At 39.9% G+C, this 20,646-nt stretch overlaps 1 protein-coding gene across 5 annotated transcripts in view; it reads right to left on the bottom strand.

Annotated features, from left to right (window-relative positions):
* Nucleotides 1–19,580, bottom strand: part of CCAR1 (cell division cycle and apoptosis regulator 1) — a 63,667-nt gene extending 44,087 nt beyond the window's left edge. Inside the window, exons 1-4 of one of the 5 annotated variants that reach the window (XM_058696529.1) lie at nucleotides 19,459–19,580; nucleotides 18,143–18,264; nucleotides 3,303–3,475; nucleotides 2,464–2,508 (exon numbers count right to left, since the gene is read on the bottom strand). In XM_058696529.1, coding sequence (XP_058552512.1) covers nucleotides 2,464–2,508; nucleotides 3,303–3,475; nucleotides 18,143–18,215 — 291 coding nt within the window. In that variant the 5' untranslated portion in view covers nucleotides 18,216–18,264; nucleotides 19,459–19,580. Of the gene's footprint in view, nucleotides 1–2,463; nucleotides 2,509–3,302; nucleotides 3,476–18,142; nucleotides 18,265–18,955; nucleotides 18,978–19,334 lie in introns of those variants that run through there. The other 4 variants (XM_058696532.1, XM_058696528.1, XM_058696530.1 and 1 more) reach the window with 4 other exon arrangements.
* Nucleotides 19,581–20,646: the final 1,066 nt, after the last annotated feature.

The following is a 20,646-nucleotide window of genomic DNA, read 5'->3' as shown; positions in this document are numbered from 1 at the left end:
TGCTTCGGATTCTGTGTCTCCCTCTCTCTCTGCTCCTCCCCTGCTCACACTCTGTCTCTCTCTCAAAAATAAATAAACATTAAAAAAATTTTTAAAAATCTGAATGAAGGTTCAAAAAACTGAAGAAGTTCCTAGTTTATAGTTCTCTTACATTACATTTTACAATAGTGTTGTAAAAGCTTGCCGAAGATAGAATATGGGTCGTCAGTCTTTACATCAGACTTCAGTTCCTCCATTTGGAATTCAGAAAGAGGAGGGATCCTGAAGAAATCCTATGTGGAACATACTTTGACACCTACTGTGTTATAAAATGTATCATCAGATGTGCCTTGAGAATAGTAAATGTAACATTAAAAAAAGTTGCTGGCTATAAAAAAAATTTTTTTTAAAAAAAAGCATAGCATAAGGAACACAGTCACTGTTGTTATAATAGCAATGTAACAAGACACATGGTAGCCACATTTGCGGTGAACGTAGCATAATGTATAAATTTGTCACACTGTTAAGTTGTATACCTGAAATTAATGTAACAAATGTGTGTCAACTATACTCAAAAAGAAAAGCTCAGCCTAATAAAAGAAAATAAAATTAGGGGTGCCTGGGTAGCTCAGTCAGTTGAGAGTCCAACTTCGGCTCACGTCATGATCTCACGGTTCTTGGATTCAGGCCCACATCGGGTTCTATGCTGACAGATCAGAGCCTGGAGACTGCTTTGGATTCTGTGTCTCCCACTCCGTCTGCCACTCCCCCACTCACGCTTCATCCATCTCTCTCTCAAAAAAAAAAAAAAAAAAAAAAAAAAAATCACAGGCTATCTAATTCATATATATGCCCCTAAAATGAGAAGCCTTCTCAGATTTGCCACATGCATGGGGACCATAAGGGACCATACACTCTGACATCGTTTTTCTGGCAATAGTAAAGGATAACACTCATTACCAGAAAATACAAGGAATTGGTGTAAAAAGAAAAAAATTTAAATTATGGAACAGAAAGTTGACTTAAGCTAGGATAAAAGAATCTATGTGGGGTCCTATTCAAAGCACCCGGCTTACCTGGGGTTACCATGTATTAGAGGTTAAATCTACCAAATTATTTTTTCTCTAAGTCAAGAATAAACAATGGCATTTTTTAAGGCAATAGCATTTGAGCCTTTCATTTTCATATGGCTCAACCTAACACATAATCTTTAATGATAAACTTCATAACAGTAATAAAATAAGTCTAAGGATATTTTTGAAAAGCAGGTAGCCAACTCTGACATCAACCTCTTGCCAAATTTTTACAAGTTTACATCAATATTAGGGGGATAGTATAACCTTCAGTGAAAGTGCAATGCTTCTGAAGCCCCAAAGGACTTGGCCAAGAATGAAATTGGGTCATGGATCCACTAGGGACAAGACCTTATGGATAAGAAGCCTCATGTTTATCTAGTGTTTTTGGATCTAAGTTTTTGGTCCTTCTCTCATATCCCCTTTTCCCCTCCTGATTGCTATACTTTCCTGAAGCTATCAACACTGAGAAGAAAGAAGACCACCTCTACTCTTAAAAAGCCTTGAGTGGCTGCTTAGGCTAGAACCTATCTAGATTTCAGCAGGGCAAACTCTTTTCTCCTTGACATGCCTCTCCTTGGGTTCATTTTTTCTTAGCTTTTTCTATCATCACAGATATAAGACTCCATAGAACATAATTATAGAACAAGACTAGGGAAAAAGGGCTAAAAAAAACTTCCTTTTTCCCTACGTCGGGAGTTTTCAAATTGTCAAAATGTGCTATGAGAGTAGGAATGGGAAAATACAACGGGAGGCTTCTACCCACTTTCAACAGCTCTATTTTAATATTTTATATTTTATATATTGGGTTTCAATACACGATTTCATTAGGTGAAAATAGAGAGGATTCTGTTGCTTTAAAAAAAATAAAGGCTCACAGGGTGCCTGCCTGGCTCAGTTGGTAGAGTGTGCAACTCTTGACCTCAGAATCGAGACTCAAGTCCCACACTGGGTATAGAGCTTACATTAAAAAAATAAAATAATAAAATCAATAAAAATAAAAAATAAAGGCTCAAAGCCAGTGGTCTATCTACAGCTTAGGTTTCAAATGAGAAAAAGGACCTTTTCATTTTCACATGGGGTCTAATACAGCACAGTAGGGCTAGGTGCTCCAGACAGAAGTACTGGGCCACTGACTCAGTAACAGATTCTTTCCAGATTATCCTCTGCATGCTTTCTCAGAAACATGTGACAAAAATGGCTGCTTGCTGAAGATTTCAATTTCCACAGGACACCTCTCCTACCTTCCTCTCCCTAGGAGACATTCCTTTTAACCTACCTCATTTCCCCACCCCAAAAGAATTCAAATCACACATTAATGTAGCTGAAAGGAAATAAAATCTGTATAAATTGAATCTGGGACAAATGGCTTTTTAAAAATCAGTTTTTAATATGGAAAATATAAACTAACCTGCTGTTGCACACTATACAAGGCCTGCTGAGGTTGTGAATATTGCTGGAAAAAAATTTTTTTTCAAAGAAAAATATGGATGTTAGTTTTATTCATTCTCAAAAAGTGATATACATATATACAAATACATAAACAAAATTATACTAAATAGAAATTTTCTTGAACAGCTTAACTTGATGAAAAATAAGCAAAAGATGTAAGGACTATCCGTTTTAAGAATTCTGACCATGCAAATGCACTGCTCCATATATCTTAGCATATATAGTAATTTTAATCACCTGAAAAATAAGCATAATAAAACCCCACAATTATTAAGTCTTTAAAAAATGAAAGTACCTACTGTGGCTACACAGAATTAATAGTTTTCTATGTCACATATTAAAAGCCAACAAAGGGGGTGCCTGGGTGGCTCAGTCGGTTGAGCGTCCAACTTCGGCTCAGGTCATGATCTTACAGTCTGTGAGTTCGAGCCCCGCGTCAGGCTCTGTGCTGACAGCTCAGAGCCTGGAGCCCGTTTCAGATTCTGTGTCTCCCTCTCTCTCTGCCCCTCCCTTGCTCATGCTCTGTCTCTCTCTGTCTCAAAAATAAATAAAAACACTTAAAAAATAAATAAATAAAAGCCAACCAAGGAGTGCCTGGGTGGCTGAGCTGGTTGAGCATCCAATTCTTGGTTTTGGCTTAGATCGTGATTTTACAACAGCCCCGAGTTGGGCTCTGTGCTGACAGCGTGGAGCCTTCTTGGGATTCTCTTTCTCTCTCCTCCTCTCTAACCACCCCCCCACTACTCACGCTCTCTCGCTGTCAAAATAAATAAACTTAAAAAAAATAAAGAGATTCACCTGTTGCAATGCAGCTGCTGCAGCTGCAGCTTGTTGCTGCAGCGCCGCAGTCTGAGTTAACTGATAGTTTGCTGGGGTTTGTGTCGTAAGGCCTGCTGCTGCTAATGCAGTTTGCTGTGTGTAAATGGTAGGAGATGCTCCAAGGAGTGATGGCTGTTGAACACCCAACGCAGCTAAAATGAGATTAAAAAGGAAAGAAAAGAAAAACATTATTTGGATCCTTCCTAGGAATCTTCCATAAGTACTTAGTTATGAATAATGTTGTAATTGCTTAGTAATAACCTAAAGCAGAATTTGAGTAAAGCTTGTTAAACTGAACTGATTCAAGTACCGTCCCAGATCCCAGTGGCTTTGTACTTAATGTTGATGTCATGATTGAAAACATAATTCTATAAAATCAAACTGCACAATGAACACAACCAACCTTACCTAGATCAAAAGTCTAAAGTACTCTTAAGTAGTATTTTCAGGAAAAAAATGCAGAAAATAAATTGTCTTATTTTACTAATCTAGAATTTACTGTTTCATCTTCAAGAAGATGAAAATCATATATTATAGGCAGTGTTGCTGCAAGTTATCCACCTATAACTTTCTACTGGACAAAATGTTCATGTATTTCTACTTTGCATTAAAGATTTATAAAACTAGGGGCACCAGGCTGGCTCAGTTGGTAGATGGGATTCTTTGTCTCGGGGTTGTAACCTCGGAGTCCCATGTTGGGTGCACATTAGTTAAAAATAACATCTTAAAGGGGCATACCTGGGTGGCTCAGTCGGTTAAGTGTCTGCCTTCATTCTGGCTAGGGTCGTGATCCAAGGGTCATGGGATTAGGCCACATGTCAGGCCCATACTGAGCCCAGAGCCTGCTTGGGGTTCCTTCTCTCCCTCCCTCCCACTCTCTCTCTCTCTCCCCCCGTACTCTGCCCTTCTCCCCAACTCCTGTGCTCTCTTTCAAAACAAAACAAAACAAAAAAGATTTAGAAAATACTAAATAACGAGGAAATAATAAACCAGGAAATACACCAAAGCAACACTTTAAAATTGTTGCACTACTTTATGGGACAATGCGACAAAATTAACCACAGCAACTTAAAATTACCACCTGATTAAACCAAATTGGGGAAAGAACTCAGAAGGACAGATTTAGGTATGTAATTATTTAATGTATGCTTAGAGCTAAGATTTTACTTGAAGCTTTCATGCAATTCCACTGAATGCAAAAATGCAATCAATTAAACACTGCAATCTAAAAAATAAAATAAAAATTGCATCTAGCACTATCCTTCCCAAAATTGGATCTCCTTGTACAATGACTAGTTCCCCGGGACATTAAAGTCTGAAAGCAAAGAAAAAAGGGTCCAAGGTTTAAAAAGCTGAAGAAACGGGCACCTGACCGTCTAAGCTGGTAAAGCATGCGACTCTTGATCTCGGGGTCATGAATTCAAGCCCTACAATGGACACAGTGCTTACATTAAGAGAAAAAAAAAAAGTTGGGGCACCTGGGTGGCTCAGTGGCTCAGGTGATTGAGCAGCTCTTTTTTTTTTTTTTTTAATGTTTTTATTTTTGAGACAGAGAGAGACAGAGCATGAGCAGGGGAGGGGCAGAAAGAGAGGGAGACACAATCTGAAGCAGGCTCCAGGCTCTGAGCTGTCAGCACAGAGCCTGACATGGGGCTTGAACTCACAGACCGCGAGATCATGACCTGAGCTGAAGTCAGACACTCAACCGACTGAGCCACCCAGGCGCCCCGAGCAGCTCTTAATATATGCTCAGGTCATGATTTCAAGGTCCTGGGATGGAGCCCTGCATCAGGCTATGCACTGACAGCAAGGAGCCTGCTTGGGATTCTGTCTCCCTTTCTCTGCTCCAAACACACTCACATGCACCACCTGCCTTTCAAAATAAATAAACTCTAGGGGCATCTGGGTTGCTCAGTGGGTTGAGCATCCAACTCTTGGTTTCAGCTCAGGGCAGGGTCTCACAGTTCAAGGAACTGAGTCCCATGTCAGTCTCTGCAATGACAGAGCAGAGCCTCCTTGGGATTTTCTCTCTCTCCCTCTCTCTGCCCTTCCTCACTTGAGTGTGCCTGTGCACACACACTCTCTCTCAAAATAAATAAACTTTAAGTAAACTTTAAAAAAAGTATATGAAACTTTTTAAAAAGTATAGGAAACAATGAATTAAGCACATAATTTTACTCAGAACCTTTAATGTGCCAACTAAGCATTAGGAACCTCAAAAGATTGCCATAAAAGTAGTATTTACTCACGGAACACACTCTTTTACAAAGCATCTTGCTTGTATCTGAAAATACATATCTGTAAAATATCTGGGAAAAATGCTGCCCTATAACTATTAACACCCTTATACAAAGAATAGTATTTTCCTGTACAGGAAGAGAACAGAGAACATTAATGAACTAAACAAAGCACCTAATCTAGAATATCCCAGAAAATCTTTAGAAGTGTGAGGTCCATTATCAGTCATTTAAAAGTTCAAATTAATTTTACTTAAAACAAACCAACGACAAAGCAAAGCAAAAACAAAAATCTCAGAAATTATATTTGTCATTCTTATAAATTACAAACGACTCCCTGCAAAACATACAGATCGTTAAAAATTTAAAAAGAGGGGGGAGGAGAACCTAAGGGGGGAAAAAAGTTCTAAATGTCCTAAATCCTTACCACATTAATCTTCTTTCATTTTTAAGTCGTTTTGTCGTTCTGTTTTTAAGTAAGTGAGATATCACAGATGGGCAGAAAGGAGAAACCAGGCCTAACTACATGAATTTAAATAGAAGTTTAAATAAAAGTAAGGGCAACTAGGTGGCTCAGTCAGTTAAGCATCAGACTTCAGTTCAGGTCATGATCTCACAGTTTGTGAGTTCAAGCTCCTCTGTCAGCTCAGAGCCTGAAGCCTGCCTCAGATTTTGTGTCTCCCTCTCTCTCTCTGCTCCTCCCCTGCTTGTGCTCTTTTTCTCTCAAAAATAAGTAAATAGGAGCACCTGGGTGGCTCAGTCAGTTGAGCGTCTGTCTTCGGTTCAGGTCATCATCTCATGGTTCGTGGGTTTGAGTCCCACATTAAACGCTCTGCTGTCAGCTCAGAGCCCACTTCAGATCCTCTGTACCCCTTTCTCTCTGCCCCTCCCCGACTAGAGCACACTCTTACTCTCTCAAAAATAAACATTAAAAATAAATAAGTAAATAAACATTAAAAAAAGAGATTTAAATAAAAGTGGAGAATCTCTTAATGCTAGCCCAAGTTCAAAATGAAGTTAACTGCATTGAGAAAAAAAGGTACTGAAATCTAGGATGTAAGTTCTAATCAGTGGATCCTGTTAACCTTTTATTTTTTTTTTTGATCCTGTTAACCTTTTAAAATTGTATGCAAAATTGCAAACAAGAAAGTCCAAAGCTTTCCTCCATTTTAAAGAGAATTACAGACCCAAAAAAGGTTAAGAACTGCTGTTCTAGGATAACAGAAGCCAGATACTCATTGAACACAAGATAAGGACCATAGCGAAAATTATTTGTGTTTTAAATTCTAAGATTGGCGTGTTACACATTTGACAAAAGTGGCAGCAAGGATTCAATTATCATACTCATCTCCTTCACCTACCTGTTGTGTGACCTCAGATCTGCTCTGTTTCATTCTGTTAGTACCAATTTCCAGAACCCTGGATGTTGCCACAGCAGAATGGCGCAAAGCCAGGATCTCAGAAAGTCTGGTTTCTTTTCTTAAAGCTTTTCTAGGTGTTCTGAATCCTGGCAGCATACACAGCAGCCTACCATAAGTAGGTAGGACGACAGACACATCTCTTTTTCACCGTTACCAATCAGTGTGATAACTCAGAAACTACAAAAAAATTAAGGTGACTCCTGAATAATGTGGGGGTTAAAGGTGCTTGACCTCCTCAAACAGTGAAAAATCCACATAAAACTTTTGATTCCCCCCAAACTACTTCCAACAGACTAGTGGTTTGGGATAAAATATTCCTAAAGAAATTCCAATTAGCTAATTTGTTGATGACATTATTTTTCTAGGACCTCAATACAGTGTTAGGTCTATGTAAGCCATTCACATATAGGGAACCAGTCGGTTAAACATACTGATGTCTTGATAGTTGAAAAGAAAACAGAGATGCCTCGCTGGCTTAGTTGGTAGAGTGAGCAACTGCAACTCAATCTCAGGGTCATGAGTTCAAGCCCCACAATGGGGGCTTACTTTAAAAAAGGTGGAGTGGTGCCTGGGTGGCTTTGTCAGTTAAGCATCCAACTCTTGATTTCAGCTCAGGCCACGATCTCATGGTTTCTTAGATGGAGCCCAACATCAGGTTCCATGCTGGTTGGGATTCTCTCTCACTCTCTCTGCCCCTCCCCCGCCTGATCTCTCAAAATAAAGAAACTTTTTAAAAAATGTGTTAAAAAAAAAATTCCATACACATATATTAGCAGTCAGTGATTGGACCAACACGTAGTCATAAAAGTTTGTCCCTCCTATGTTTTCTAATTATAATTTCTCCCTGAATTTTCCATTGTAGGATTACTGTTTAAAGATTTTTGGAAGAAAACAAAGTAGCATAAAGTGATACACTAAAATGAGGAGAAAGAAAACTATGTGGCATAGAAAAAGTATAAAGCTCAGTTTTATTAAAAATTATTTCAGGGGGTGCCTGGTTAGCTAAGTTGGAAGAGCATACAACTCTTGATCTTGGGGTCGATTTCAACCCCCACATTGGGTGTACAGAGGTCACTTAAATAAATCAATAACCTTAAAAAAATTAATTCAGGATTGATGTAACCCACCAGAATTCAGGACACGTGTTAATGGTATTTACAAACCACTAAAAGCTTAGGTCCTGTATCGTATTTTTTCCTTTAAAACTTTTTAAGGGGTGGCGGAAGACTTCTTAAGAAATCTTACCTGGCTCAGTTAGTTAAGCATCTGACTCTAAATTTTGGCTCAGATCATGATCTCACTGTTTGTGGCACGGAGCCCCATGTTGGGCTCTGTGCCGGCAGCGTGAAGCCTGCTTGTGATTCTCTCACCTTCTCTCTGCCGCTCCCCCACTCACATGTGCGCTCGCTCTCTCTCTCTCTCTCTCTCAAAATAAACTTTAAAAAATAAAAACTACTAATAGCCTACTGCTGACTGAAAACCTTACCAGTAACATGAATGGTTAGGATATTTTGTACATAATTGTATGCTGTATTCTTACAATAAAGCTAGAGAAAAAAGAATCATAAGGAAAATACATTTACAATACTGTACTTATCAAAAAAAACTGCACAGAAGTGGACTCACACAGTTCCACCCCTGTTGTTCAAGGGTCAATACCTGTTGGTAATGAAGGGTTCAACTGCTAGGAGAAATTTATGGGAAGGAAATTTATATTCTATTGGTTGTATCACACCACTAGCTAGTTAATTCAAATTTTGTGAAATCACTGTGCATGTGGTTGTGGCCTTTATGTATCTGTGATATAGCTCTTTTTTTTCCTAATGTTTATTTTTGAGGGACAGAGCATGAGTGGGGGAGGGGCAGAGAGCGAGGGAGACAGAATCTGAAGCAGGCTCCAGGCTGAGCTGCCACCACACAGCCCGAAATGGGGCTCAAATTCACAAACCGCGAGATCATGACCTGAGCCAACGTTGGACACTTATACTGACTCAGCCATCCTGGTGCCCCAATACAGTTCTTGTTAAAAATCATTAGAGACTTTATTCTGAATAAAATATATTTCATTATTAATGCTCCCCTTTTTTGTGGTTATCTGAGAAACTATCCTTGAATATTTTTAATTTTTTAATGTTTTTATTTATTTTTGAGATAGAGAGAGAGAGAGAGAGAGCACTTACGAGCAGGAAAGGGGCAGAGAGAGGGGGAGACACACAACCCAAAACAGGCTCCAGGCTCTGAGATGTCAGCATGGAGCCCAGCACAGGGCTTGAACTCAAGAACTGCGAGATCATGACCTGAGCCAAAGTCAGATGCTTAACAAACTGAGTACCCAGGAGCCCCATATCCTTGAATATTTGTAGACAGAATTTTTTCCAATCATCCACAATGGGACAGTCTGTTCATTTATCTATTATCTGATTCAATATGATTGCTGAAGGTCTTGTAACCCTTCTGAAACAGATAAGCTTTTCAGAGTGTTATCAGTACTTTCATTGACAAACCTATGAAATGAGCCCTAAACCACATAAATAAGTAAATTTAAGGACTAAGCTTTCTTAAACCTTTAAGAACTGTAAATTTTATCATTTCCTAAAACATAAAATCAGTTTCATATGACTGAAAAACACTTGTGTTATGACATACTAATAATTAGTTATCACTGTTGTATTTTAAAATCCTTATTGTGCTCTATCTTTACTAAGAGGAGTCATCCTGAGATAATAAAATTCACAACCTCAAGCTGGTATCAGATACTTCCTTTTTTCACCTTATGCAAAATTTAAAGCATTGGTCAAGCAATGATTCATCCTTTGAAATTTCCACCTACCAACTATGTTCAAAAAGCAATCTATTTAGAGAGAAAAACAGCATGAATATATGGGGGATTTTCTTCATAACTTGTGGATTTATAAAGTACTTACACACCCAGTTTTAAATCAAGTGAACAAATCTTTTAAATGTCATCTTTCGATACCCTTTTAAGACCAGATTTCACACAACTACAAAACCTCTGATGCTCCTATGTGCAGATAACTATTTTAAAATTGGATACCTCATTGATCAATGCATTCCTGTGGCTTTCAAGGTTCTACTCTAAGCCCATGATGTACCCACTGATTAGAAATATTCACTACCTTTTAAGAATAATAGATTAGGGCATTAAGAATAAGAAATTAAGGGGGGGGGAGAATAAGAAATTAAAGAAGTCAAATGCACAAATTTCCCTTTATAAAATAAATGAATTTGTGGGTAACATTAAAAAAAATAAGGCACAACATAGTATTTTAAATACATTCTAAGTATTGTATGCTTCTATAACTGCATTGTTTGATACATTAGCCACCAGCCATACGTGGCAATTTTAATTTAAATTCGTGAAAATTCGGTGTGTCTGGGTGGCTCGGTTGTTTAAGCAACAGACTCTCAATTTCGGCTCAGGTCATGATTTCGCAGTTCACGAGACTGAGCCTCACATCACACTCTGCACTGTCAGCCCAGAGCCTGCTTGGGACTCACTCACTCTCTCTCTCTCTCTCTCTGCCTCTCATCAGCTTGTGTACACGCTCTATCAGTCAATTAGTGAAAATTAAATAGAATTAGAAATTCAGTTCCTCAGTCACAATAACATTATTTTTTTTAATGTTTATTTTTGGGAGTGTGAGCAGGAAGGGGCAGAGAGAGAGAGAGGGAGAGATGGAGGGAGGGAGAGAATCCCAAGCAGGCTCCCCACTGTCAGCACAGAGCCTGATGCGGGGCTCACAAACTGTGAGATCATGACCTGAGTTGAAATCAAGAGCCTGATACTTAACCAACTGAGCAACCCAGGTGCTCCTCATAGTAACCACATTTAAAGTACTCAACAGCCCCATGTGGCCAGTGGCTACCAAATCAGGCAATGAAGATAAATACCCATCAAAAAAGAAAGTTCTTCTCAGTGATCAGTGCTATTCCCTAAGAAAAAGGCAAAGCCTTAACTAATTATCTGTTTTACGGTTTTCTTATAATCTCTATAAAGATTAATACCCTTGAAGACAACTGCTTTTCCATTCTTTTGACGTGCCAAGGAATTGATAAGTTGTGATCCTGGCTATAATCTCCTCCAGCTATTATTCAAATAACTGTTCGTCAACAATGATTTCCCTTTCAGGCAGTTGAAGACACTATTCATAATGTCCTATGATTTCTTCTATCCTTAATTGCCTCTGATATTTACCTGATTTTCAGCCCTGTTTCTTTCAAGGAGTCTTGTACGATCCAAAGTTAATATTCAAGCTTTCAAGATTACTTCCAGGGGCGCCTGGGTGGCTCAGCTGGTTAAGCATCTCTTGATCTTAGCTCAGGTCATGATCTCATGGTTCGTGAGATCAAGCACCACCTGCCCCTGCCACCTCAAGCTCTCTCTCTCAAACAACAAAAACTTTTTTTCACTGTTACTTTCAATACATTTTCAGCTATAATAGACTAAAATTATTTCCCAGATCATAAAACACATAGTGGAAGAGAAGTCACAACTGCATAAACAGAAGTGGCATGCTCAAGTTAGGACAGAGAGATGGGGCACTCACTGGTTTATAATCTGATATGTTAATGCAGCTCTCACTGAATAAGAGCACAGGTAAGGCATATTCAGGGTGGGGTGGAGGGGGAGGGGTTGAGCCTTAATAGATTTTATGTGCATTTTTCTTTACTTTTAGGATAAGGTTTTAGAGACTACCCGCTATTACACAGTACTAGTAGTGCTTAAAGAGGGTTAAGCCAGGGGTGCCTGGGTGGCTCAGTCAGTTAAGTGTTTGACTTTAGCTCAGGTCATGATCTCGTGGTTTGAGAGTTCGAGCCCCACATCGGGCTCTATGCTGACATCCCAGAGCCTGGAGCCTGCTTCAGATTCTGTGTTTCCCTCTCTCACTGAACCCTCCCCTGCTTTCACTCTCTCTCAAAAACAATAAACAAATAAATTTTTTAAAGCAGGGTTAAGCCAACACCAGTAGCAATTCTTTCCTACCAAATCAGTTATAAACATCCAAGTCTGTCTAGGGATGACTAAGATAAGTGAAGTATACATACTATATCAACTATTACTCATTTGAAAAGGACCTTGAATGTTGGAATTTAATAATTTGAGCTGCTGACTCAAGAGATTAGGGTTTTAAAAGATGACTACTGGGCAAGAATAAAGAGGTAGAAAAAATGGGATCGTATTTAAAACTGCATTGATATTAGCTTCAGTCACCTGTGTAAAAGCACATTATCACTATATTTTTAACTCCTAAACCAGTTCGTGTTCCTCTATGGACAAAATGTAGTCATTTTACAAAGAGGTGTAAGAAATAGGTGACAAACTGGTTAGAATATGCTAAATCATTCCCAATACTTCAAAATTATGATTATAAACATATACAAATGTAAGTATTTTCAATCAAATCTAAAAACTACCCCTAGTCAATAATAAGGGCTAAAGATTCAATCAGTAGGGCACAGGACTGGCTCAGTAGTGGAGCGTGCAACTCTCAATCCTGAGGTGGTGAGTTCAAGCCCCACATTGGGTATAGAGAGTACTTAAAAAGTAAAAATAAATAAAAATAAATAAATCTCTCATAAACATTCAATCAGTGGTTGGCCAGCAATCTCTATCAATGTCTCTTTATACACAGAAAACTGTTAAAACTTTGAAACATAAAAGTTCTGGAACCAAATTAAGAATGTCACTGAATACATACCATAGCACTTCAGTTAGAAAATGGAAAGAAAAAAAAAAAAAGGGAAAATATTAAGAACAATTATTTCAGGGGGCCTGGATGGCTCCCTCAGTTCAGCATCCAACTCTTGGTTTCACTTCAGGTCATGATCTCAAGGTTTGTGAGTTCAAGCCCTGTACTGGGGCTCCAGGCTGACAGTGTGGAGCCTGCTTGGGACTCTCTCCCTCTCTCTCTCTCTGCCCCTCCCCCATTTGTGCGCCCATGCTCCTCCGTCTCTTAAACAGACACACACACACACGCACGTGTGCACACACACAATTATTTCAGTGTGGAAGAAATGAGATTTGGACTGGAAAGACAGAACATCTTGAATACCATCATCCCAAGAAGTTTGAAATAAATTCTAAAAGTACTTGAAGATACTTTTGCAGATAAGAGAAAAATGGAAAATATAATGAACCACAATTCTGATGTGCTAACATGGACTCTCTTGTGATGTTCTATAAGACCTAAGCAAATTTCTTCACCTTTCTGGGCCTCAAATTCCTTATCTGTTAGAGAAAGGAGTTGAGACAGAATCTAGCTCAGGTTTTATCCAGGTTTGAAAAATTCTGTGATTTAGACAGAAATTATGCTTTAGGAATATGACATCTGACATACACATTGGAGCAGAGAGAGAAATAACAAGTAGCCTATCCAGTAAATAAAAGAAGAAAGCAAATAAAAACAATTAGAACTAAATAAAGAATAATGAAGAACAATGCCACCAAGTGACAGATGGGAAAAAGAACTTTTTCACTGGAGGCGCCTGGGTGGCTCATTCAGTTAAGCATCCAACTTTGGCCCAGGTCACGATCTTGTGCTTTGTGTGTTCGAGACCCATGCCGGGCTCTGTGCTGACAGCTCAGAGCCTGAAGCCTGCTTCGGATTCTGTGTTTCCCCCTCTCTCTGCCCCTCCCATGCTCATGCTCTGTATTTCTCTCTCAATAATAAATAAACGTTAAAAAATATTTTTAAAAAGAACTTTTTGACTTAAAGATCTATGGTAAGCACCCTGGATTGGGTTTGAGAAAAGTATGGAAAGTCCTGAAAGTTAGGTGAGAGACTCTGGTATATGAACTGTAAGCAAGAGAAAGCTGCTTGGTGGCAGTTATTCAAACGTGAAGTGCCCAGGGCCTAAATGTAAAATAAGAGTATACCTGAGGCATTTTCAAAGGGGAAAAAAGTCATGATTTGATATTTGATTGAATATGGGGGATAAAGAAAAAGAAAATCAAAGATGACAGATGATGACACCTAGGAATTAGTAACATTTTAAGTGAATATGCAAGGTTTTGTTTTTTTTTTTTTAATTTTTTTTTTCAACGTTTTTTTTTTATTTATTTTTGGGACAGAGAGAGACAGAGCATGAATGGGGGAGGGGCAGAGAGAGAGGGAGACACAGAATCGGAAACAGGCTCCAGGCTCCGAGCCATCAGCCCAGAGCCTGACGCGGGGCTCGAACTCACGGACCGCGAGATCGTGACCTGGCTGAAGTCGGACGCTTAACCGACTGCGCCACCCAGGCGCCCCAATGCAAGGTTTTTTTTAATGTTTATTTATTTTTGACAGAGAGAGAGAGAGACAGAGCATGAGTGGGGGAGGAGCAGAGAGAGAGGGAGACACAGAATCTGAAGCAGGCTCCAGGCTCTGAGCTGTCAGCACAGAGCCCAATGTGGGGCTTGAACTCACAGACTGCAAGATCATGACCTGAGCTGAAGTCGGATGTTTACCTGACCGAGCCACCCAGGCGCCCCTGAATATGCTCAGTATTAAAACTAATCAGGAGTGCCTGGGTGGCTCAGTTGGTTAAGCACCCGACTTCAGCTCAGATCATGATCTCACAGTTTTTGAGTTCGAGCCCCTAATCAGGCTGTGTGCTGACAGCGCAAAGCCTGGAGCTCGCTTTTGGATTCTGTGTCTCCTTCCCTCTCTGCCCCTCCCCCACTTGTGCTCTGTCTCTCAAAAATAAATAAATGTAAAAAAAAAAAATTAAAAAAAAAAACTGATCAGAAACAATTCAAATACTCATCTTCACTTTTACAACAGATTTCAACAATACAACACAATTGTGCATGCTTTTACTTAAGTTTTACTTAAGTCATCTGCATGAATGCAATGAAATTTTCCTTTCAGTGTTAGCTGAGAATTTTCAAAGTTAGTAAAAATGCTAAAAATATCCTAGAAAATGGAATAGCATAGTCTTTAACTGAACAAAACTATGTTAAGTTATATAACAGAAGAGTAGCAATTTTTTAAAGCTATTTATTTAGAGAGAGAGGGGGGGAGAGGATGCATGCCAAATGCAGGGGAGGCAGAGAGAGGGAGACAATCCCAAACAGGGCTGGAACCCAGGAACAGTGAGATCATGACCTGAGCCGAAATAAAGAGCTGAAAGATTAACCAACTGAGGCACCCAGGTGCCCCAAGTGTACTAATTTTCATATTGCTCTCAAAATAAAATGAGTCAGGGGGTGCCTGGGTGGCTCAGTCAGTTAAGTGCCCAACTTCAGCTCAGGTCATGATCTAGCAGTTTGTGGGTCGAGCCCCACATCAGGCTCTGTGCTGACACCTCGGAGCCTGGAACCTGCTTCGGATTCTGTGTCTCCCTCTCTCTCTGCTCCTCCACCATTTGTGCTCTGTCTCTCAAAAATAAATAAATGTGAAAAAAAAGACAGAAAATGAGTCAGAAATATAAGCACAAAAATAAAATACTTAATTCAAGTTGAATTATTCAGTTAACCTTTTTCTGTTCCATGATCATCTAATTTATGACAGTGGCCTCTGATACTACTATGTGTATTTCGTTTTTTCAATAGAGTAAAAAGTGACACCTACACTATTGCCTTAAGTCCTTATATGTCCTTTGTTAAAATTTTTTTCTTAAATTGTATTTGAAGCTGCCAGGAGAAAACTTAAAGCACTGTAATTAGGTTAGAATGTTCTCCATTGAGGGGCACCGGGCTGGCTCATTAGTGGAGCATCTAATTCATTTTTTTTTTTTAATGTTTATTTACTTTTGAGACAGAGACAGAGCGCAAGCAATGGAGGGGCAGAGAGAGGGGGAGACACAGAATCTGAAACAGGCTCCAGGCTCTGAGCTGTCAGCACAAAGCCCGACACGGTGCTCGAACCCACAAGCCGTGAGATCATGACCTGAGCCGAAGTCAGACGCTCAACCAACTGAGCCACCCAGGCGCCCCTGGAGCATCTGATTCTTGATCTCAGGGTTGTGAGAGTTCAAACCCCATGTTAAGTGTGGAGATTACTTAAAAATAAAATCTTTTTTTTTTTAAGTAGGCTTCATGCCCAGTGCAGACCCAACGTGGGGCTGAGATCAAGAGTCAGAAGCTTAACCAACTGAGTCATCCAGGCATCCCAAAAAATTCATCTTAAAAAAAAAATAAATGTTCTCCATTGAGATGAGATGTAAGTAAGACATTCCAATTGCCTGAGGATTGAAAATGTAACTTTTACAAAAATTTGAATGGTTCTAAAAATCAGATCCAATAAGATGAGATACTGATTAATCTCAAATAAGACTTTTAAGATGAAGGCAAGAAAATAGCAAGCTATAAGGAAGCAGCCTGATATACAGCACCTGGAAATTATACATTTCAATAAAAACAGTATCGCTAAAGCGTTCCATTTAGAGCCTACTCCAGGATTTTTACACGAAAGCTAAGAGTAGATACATGCTAACAAAACACTTGCCTACTTACTGAAATCATGATATGTCAATAAAATTTGATTTTGAAAATCTCTGATTAACAACAGGTCTAAGATAACCCATAATTTCCTACAGCACAAATACAAGCTCCATTTACACAAATCCCTTTATGTTTGGACTTTGTTGCTAAATATCGAAAAGGAGACCTATATTTATGATTGACTTTTTGTTTGACATTTTTTATAAGCCTTTGCTGTCTCCTTGGCTCAGCCTGAAAACAAACAAAAAAAAAGAGTACAACCTATATTTAAGTAATTACAATACAAATGTTAAGAGCTATAGAAAGTAACTTTTACCATAACAGCTATTTTGTTGGAACAATACAGATACAAATTTAAAACAAATTATATGCAGAAAAAGCTGGGTAAAACATGTTTAGTTTACCAGCATACAAGTACCTAGTACTTGTTTCCGGACACACAGTAATTGCTAAGAATTCCTGTTTCATCAAAACGAACACCAAAGTCCCCATTATTATTTAACATAACAAAATACCTGGATCTGAATTAAATATAATCTATAACTACTATTTCATAATATCTTCAGTTACCTGTAGAACTGATCATTTAACCTCCTAAACAAAGAGTAACTAAAATAAAAACTCTAAAGTATCTATTTCTTTAAGGAAAAAGGTCACCTACCTAACAAGATAATCATGTCCATTGAATTTTAGAACACCCAAGTCAGAAGATTATAGTGTCTCTATAAGTGACCTCAAATTACTAAAATATTTCAAGTACATAAAACATGGCAAAGAACCATTATTAGAGAGGTCATAAATAAAAATATACTCAAATTAACAGAATAAGCTGCAACTTTTCTGAGTACTCAAAGAAAGTAAAATTCATTCCATAGAATCCTTGGGAATTTATTTAAGATTCAAACAAGAAGTCAAGGGGCGCCTGGGTGGCGCAGTCGGTTAAGCGTCCGACTTCAGCCAGGTCACGATCTCGCGGTCCATGAGTTCGAGCCCCGCGTCAGGCTCTGGGCTGATGGCTCGGAGCCTGGAGCCTGTTTCCGATTCTGTGTCTCCCTCTCTCTCTGCCCCTCCCCCGTTCATGCTCTGTCTCTCTCTGTCCCAAAAATAAATAAAAAACGTTGAAAAAAAAAATTAAAAAACAAACAAACAAACAAACAAGAAGTCAAGAAATGGTGTAAAAAAAAAAAAAATCTTCCTACAAGCAAAGAAGCTCAATGAAACATTTACAATGACATTTTTTCTGTTGACCATATTTAGAAAATGTAAACATTCATTGGCTCCTTTTATATCTATTTATCTTTCTCCTTTGCTTGGTAAATTCTTCAGAGTTGGGTTTTGTACTTTAAATTCAAACAACTGAAAAGCAGTCGTATATAATTTCTCAAATATAAAATTTTAATACATTTATTTTTAAATATAACTTATGAATATTGACACCTTACCATGCCAAATAAGATAACCTCTAATCAATCAAGTAGCTAACCTAATTAAACCAAAGTTAATAATTTAATGTTTGAAAAACTATATAAAACTGTCCAAACTGCAATGTAAGACATGTTTTGCTAGTTGATCCATGAATTTTAAAAGCTTCACAAATAAAAGATACATCATTTGGAAACATTTTACAGTATTACATATAGCCTAATTCACATAGTTATAACACGTCCTCCCCCCAACCCCCAAGTTTACAGTACTTGTGTTCAGTAGCCTGACCTGGCTGAGATACCGCAGTGGCTGTAAACTGAGTAGCCCATGGCGGATTCTTCTGTCCTCCAAACTGAGCCATGATGAAAGGAGGAAAAAGCCTTCGCTTGTTTGTCTTCTATAGCAGCGATCTATTAAGAAAGAACCCACATTTCAAACTTGAAACTATAAACATCATGAAAATATTATTTTAAAGAAATGTTTTTCAAGGACACCTTCGTAGATCATAGTATAAATAGCAAGGTGTATACCAACGTCCGATATGCAGCAAAAACATTTTACATCAAGTATCTCACCAAAAATACCCAAATTCAACATAGGACATTAGGGGTAGACTAGTAAGAAAGGCACTTCTTTCTGTGACTACAAACTCACATTTCAACGAAAACCATGTGCTATTATCAACCCAAGTCTTAACAAAAAGAACTACACAGTTGCGGGTTCAAACAAAATAAAGCCTGCGTGTTTCTTTTGGCAATGAGTTGGACATTGAAAGTGGTAAAACCAATAACGGAAATTGGGACGAGACACTGAATAAAGGTCTTTAAGACTATCCTCTAAATAACGAACATCTCCTTACTTTCTCGGGATGGAAAGGGCCGAGGGGCTCCTTTTCTTTCCCCTCCCTCGAGGGGGAAAGACAGTTGAAATAACGGATCCCTCCCCCCAAAGAACCATCGCTAAGACCCCTCCCCCCCCAAAATCAGGCCAGAAAAGGCGAAGATCTCAGCCCGCGCACCCCCTCCTTCCCCCCGCGACTCGGAGGGGCCAGAGCACTGCCATCCATCTTCCTCCAGCCCCAGCTCCTTGCGGGACGCTGACCAGAGAAGGCAGAATCCTACGTCTCACGAGACTGGGCGAAGCGCCAACACTGGGTATTGAAAGTCCTGGTCCCCTTAACCACCGTGCCGGGCAGAGAGCCTCTATCCCCCAAAACCCGCGCCGCCGCCAGCCGCCCGACGCCCTGGGCCGGAGACCGGGAGGCTAAAGCTCAACCGCTTCGCAGCGAGGGATAGCGCTCGGCAGTCCCTCTCGACCCGCCAGACCGAGGCTGAGGGGCGCCGGGGGCACCTGAAGAACCCCGGGGGAGAGAAGGCGGGGGGAAACGAAGCGGTGGGGGAGGGGCCTGCCGCGCGGGGCCTGCTTCGACCCGCACAAAAGGGACCGTGTCCCTCCCGCCCCAGTCCCACGAGAACCCCACCGTCGCTGGCCTACGGACGCCGTGATCCCCAAACGGTCGATCCCAGCCCTTCTGCGAATCCGAAAGACGATAGGAACCCCGGTTCCGCCGCCCGCTGCTCCAACCGCGAGGACCAAACCTTCACCTGAATCGGGTCCCGGCTAACACCGAGGCCATTTGAAACCCGTCAGCCTTGGGCGCATGCGCCAACTTCCCCCTCTTCCTCCACGCCTCTCCCCTCCTCCTCATCTCTCAGAGAACGGTGCTGACGGGTTTGCGTTCTGCGTGCGCGCTCCCCAGCTCGCCTTCAATACGCTCACCGCTTTCGCTACGCAGCTAGAGCGAGAGCGCGCCTGAGAAGAGTTACCTGGGATTCCCATAACAATGAGCCAGCGGAGTCTCAGCGCCAGCTCTGTAGAAAAGACTTTTGTTAGGCTGGGCAGGAAAGAATCGGCGGTCACGTGATCCGATCGGCTTGCCGCCATTTTGTGCTCTTCGCCTTTTTTGTTTTTTTTTTTCCTCATTCAAGTACTTGGAAGAATGAATATGTCCTGTGCCAGCTTCCTTATTTTTTTTTAATTGAGATAAAATTCACTTACCATATAACTCACTCTTTTAAATATTTTGCACAATTCGGTGGCCTTTATTTTTTATTTTTCTAGTGGCCTTTATATAGTCATAAGGTTCTGTAACCATCAAGTCGGCCCTTAAACTCATACCCATTAAGGAATCACTCCTCAATCCTTGCTCCCGCCATCCTTTCACAACCGCTGATCTGATTTGTCTCCGTGGATTTGCCTGTCCTAGATCCTTAATATTAATGAGTATATAATACATGTCCTTTTCTTATTGACTTCTTCAACTTTATTGTTGTTTCTAATGTGAAACGTTGGGGTTTGGGAGCAAAAGGTCAAGAAAATTCTTGAGACATCTTTGATGCCAAAAGGGTGGTTTTATTAAAGCACGCGACAAGACCCATGGGCAGAAAGGGCTGTATTGGGTTGTGAGGAGTGGCTGTTTACATATGCTTTCAAGTTGGGAGGTTGGTAGGGATAGTAGAAGTCTCTAAGGAATTTGGAAGCAAGGTTTCCAGGACTTTGAGGGGCTAGATGTTGTTAGGATAAGGTTATTTACTACTAGCTAGTGAAATAGTCATGAGACCCTTCAGATGTCTATCAGTGGGCCATATGCTTGGAGGATGATTGTTCACCTATATCTTGGGGGATAGAGATAAAGGAAGTTTCCAAGGGGATTTTTACAGGATCCTGGAGGTTGGCTAAAGTTAAACTGAGGTTGCCTTTTGCCTCTAGCAAAGTATTAACATTTAGGCAGC

Source organism: Neofelis nebulosa, chromosome 13, assembly GCF_028018385.1.
Source record: "Neofelis nebulosa isolate mNeoNeb1 chromosome 13, mNeoNeb1.pri, whole genome shotgun sequence".
Lineage (NCBI taxonomy): Eukaryota > Metazoa > Chordata > Mammalia > Carnivora > Felidae > Neofelis > Neofelis nebulosa.
This window is presented reverse-complemented; position numbering and strand designations above follow the sequence as displayed.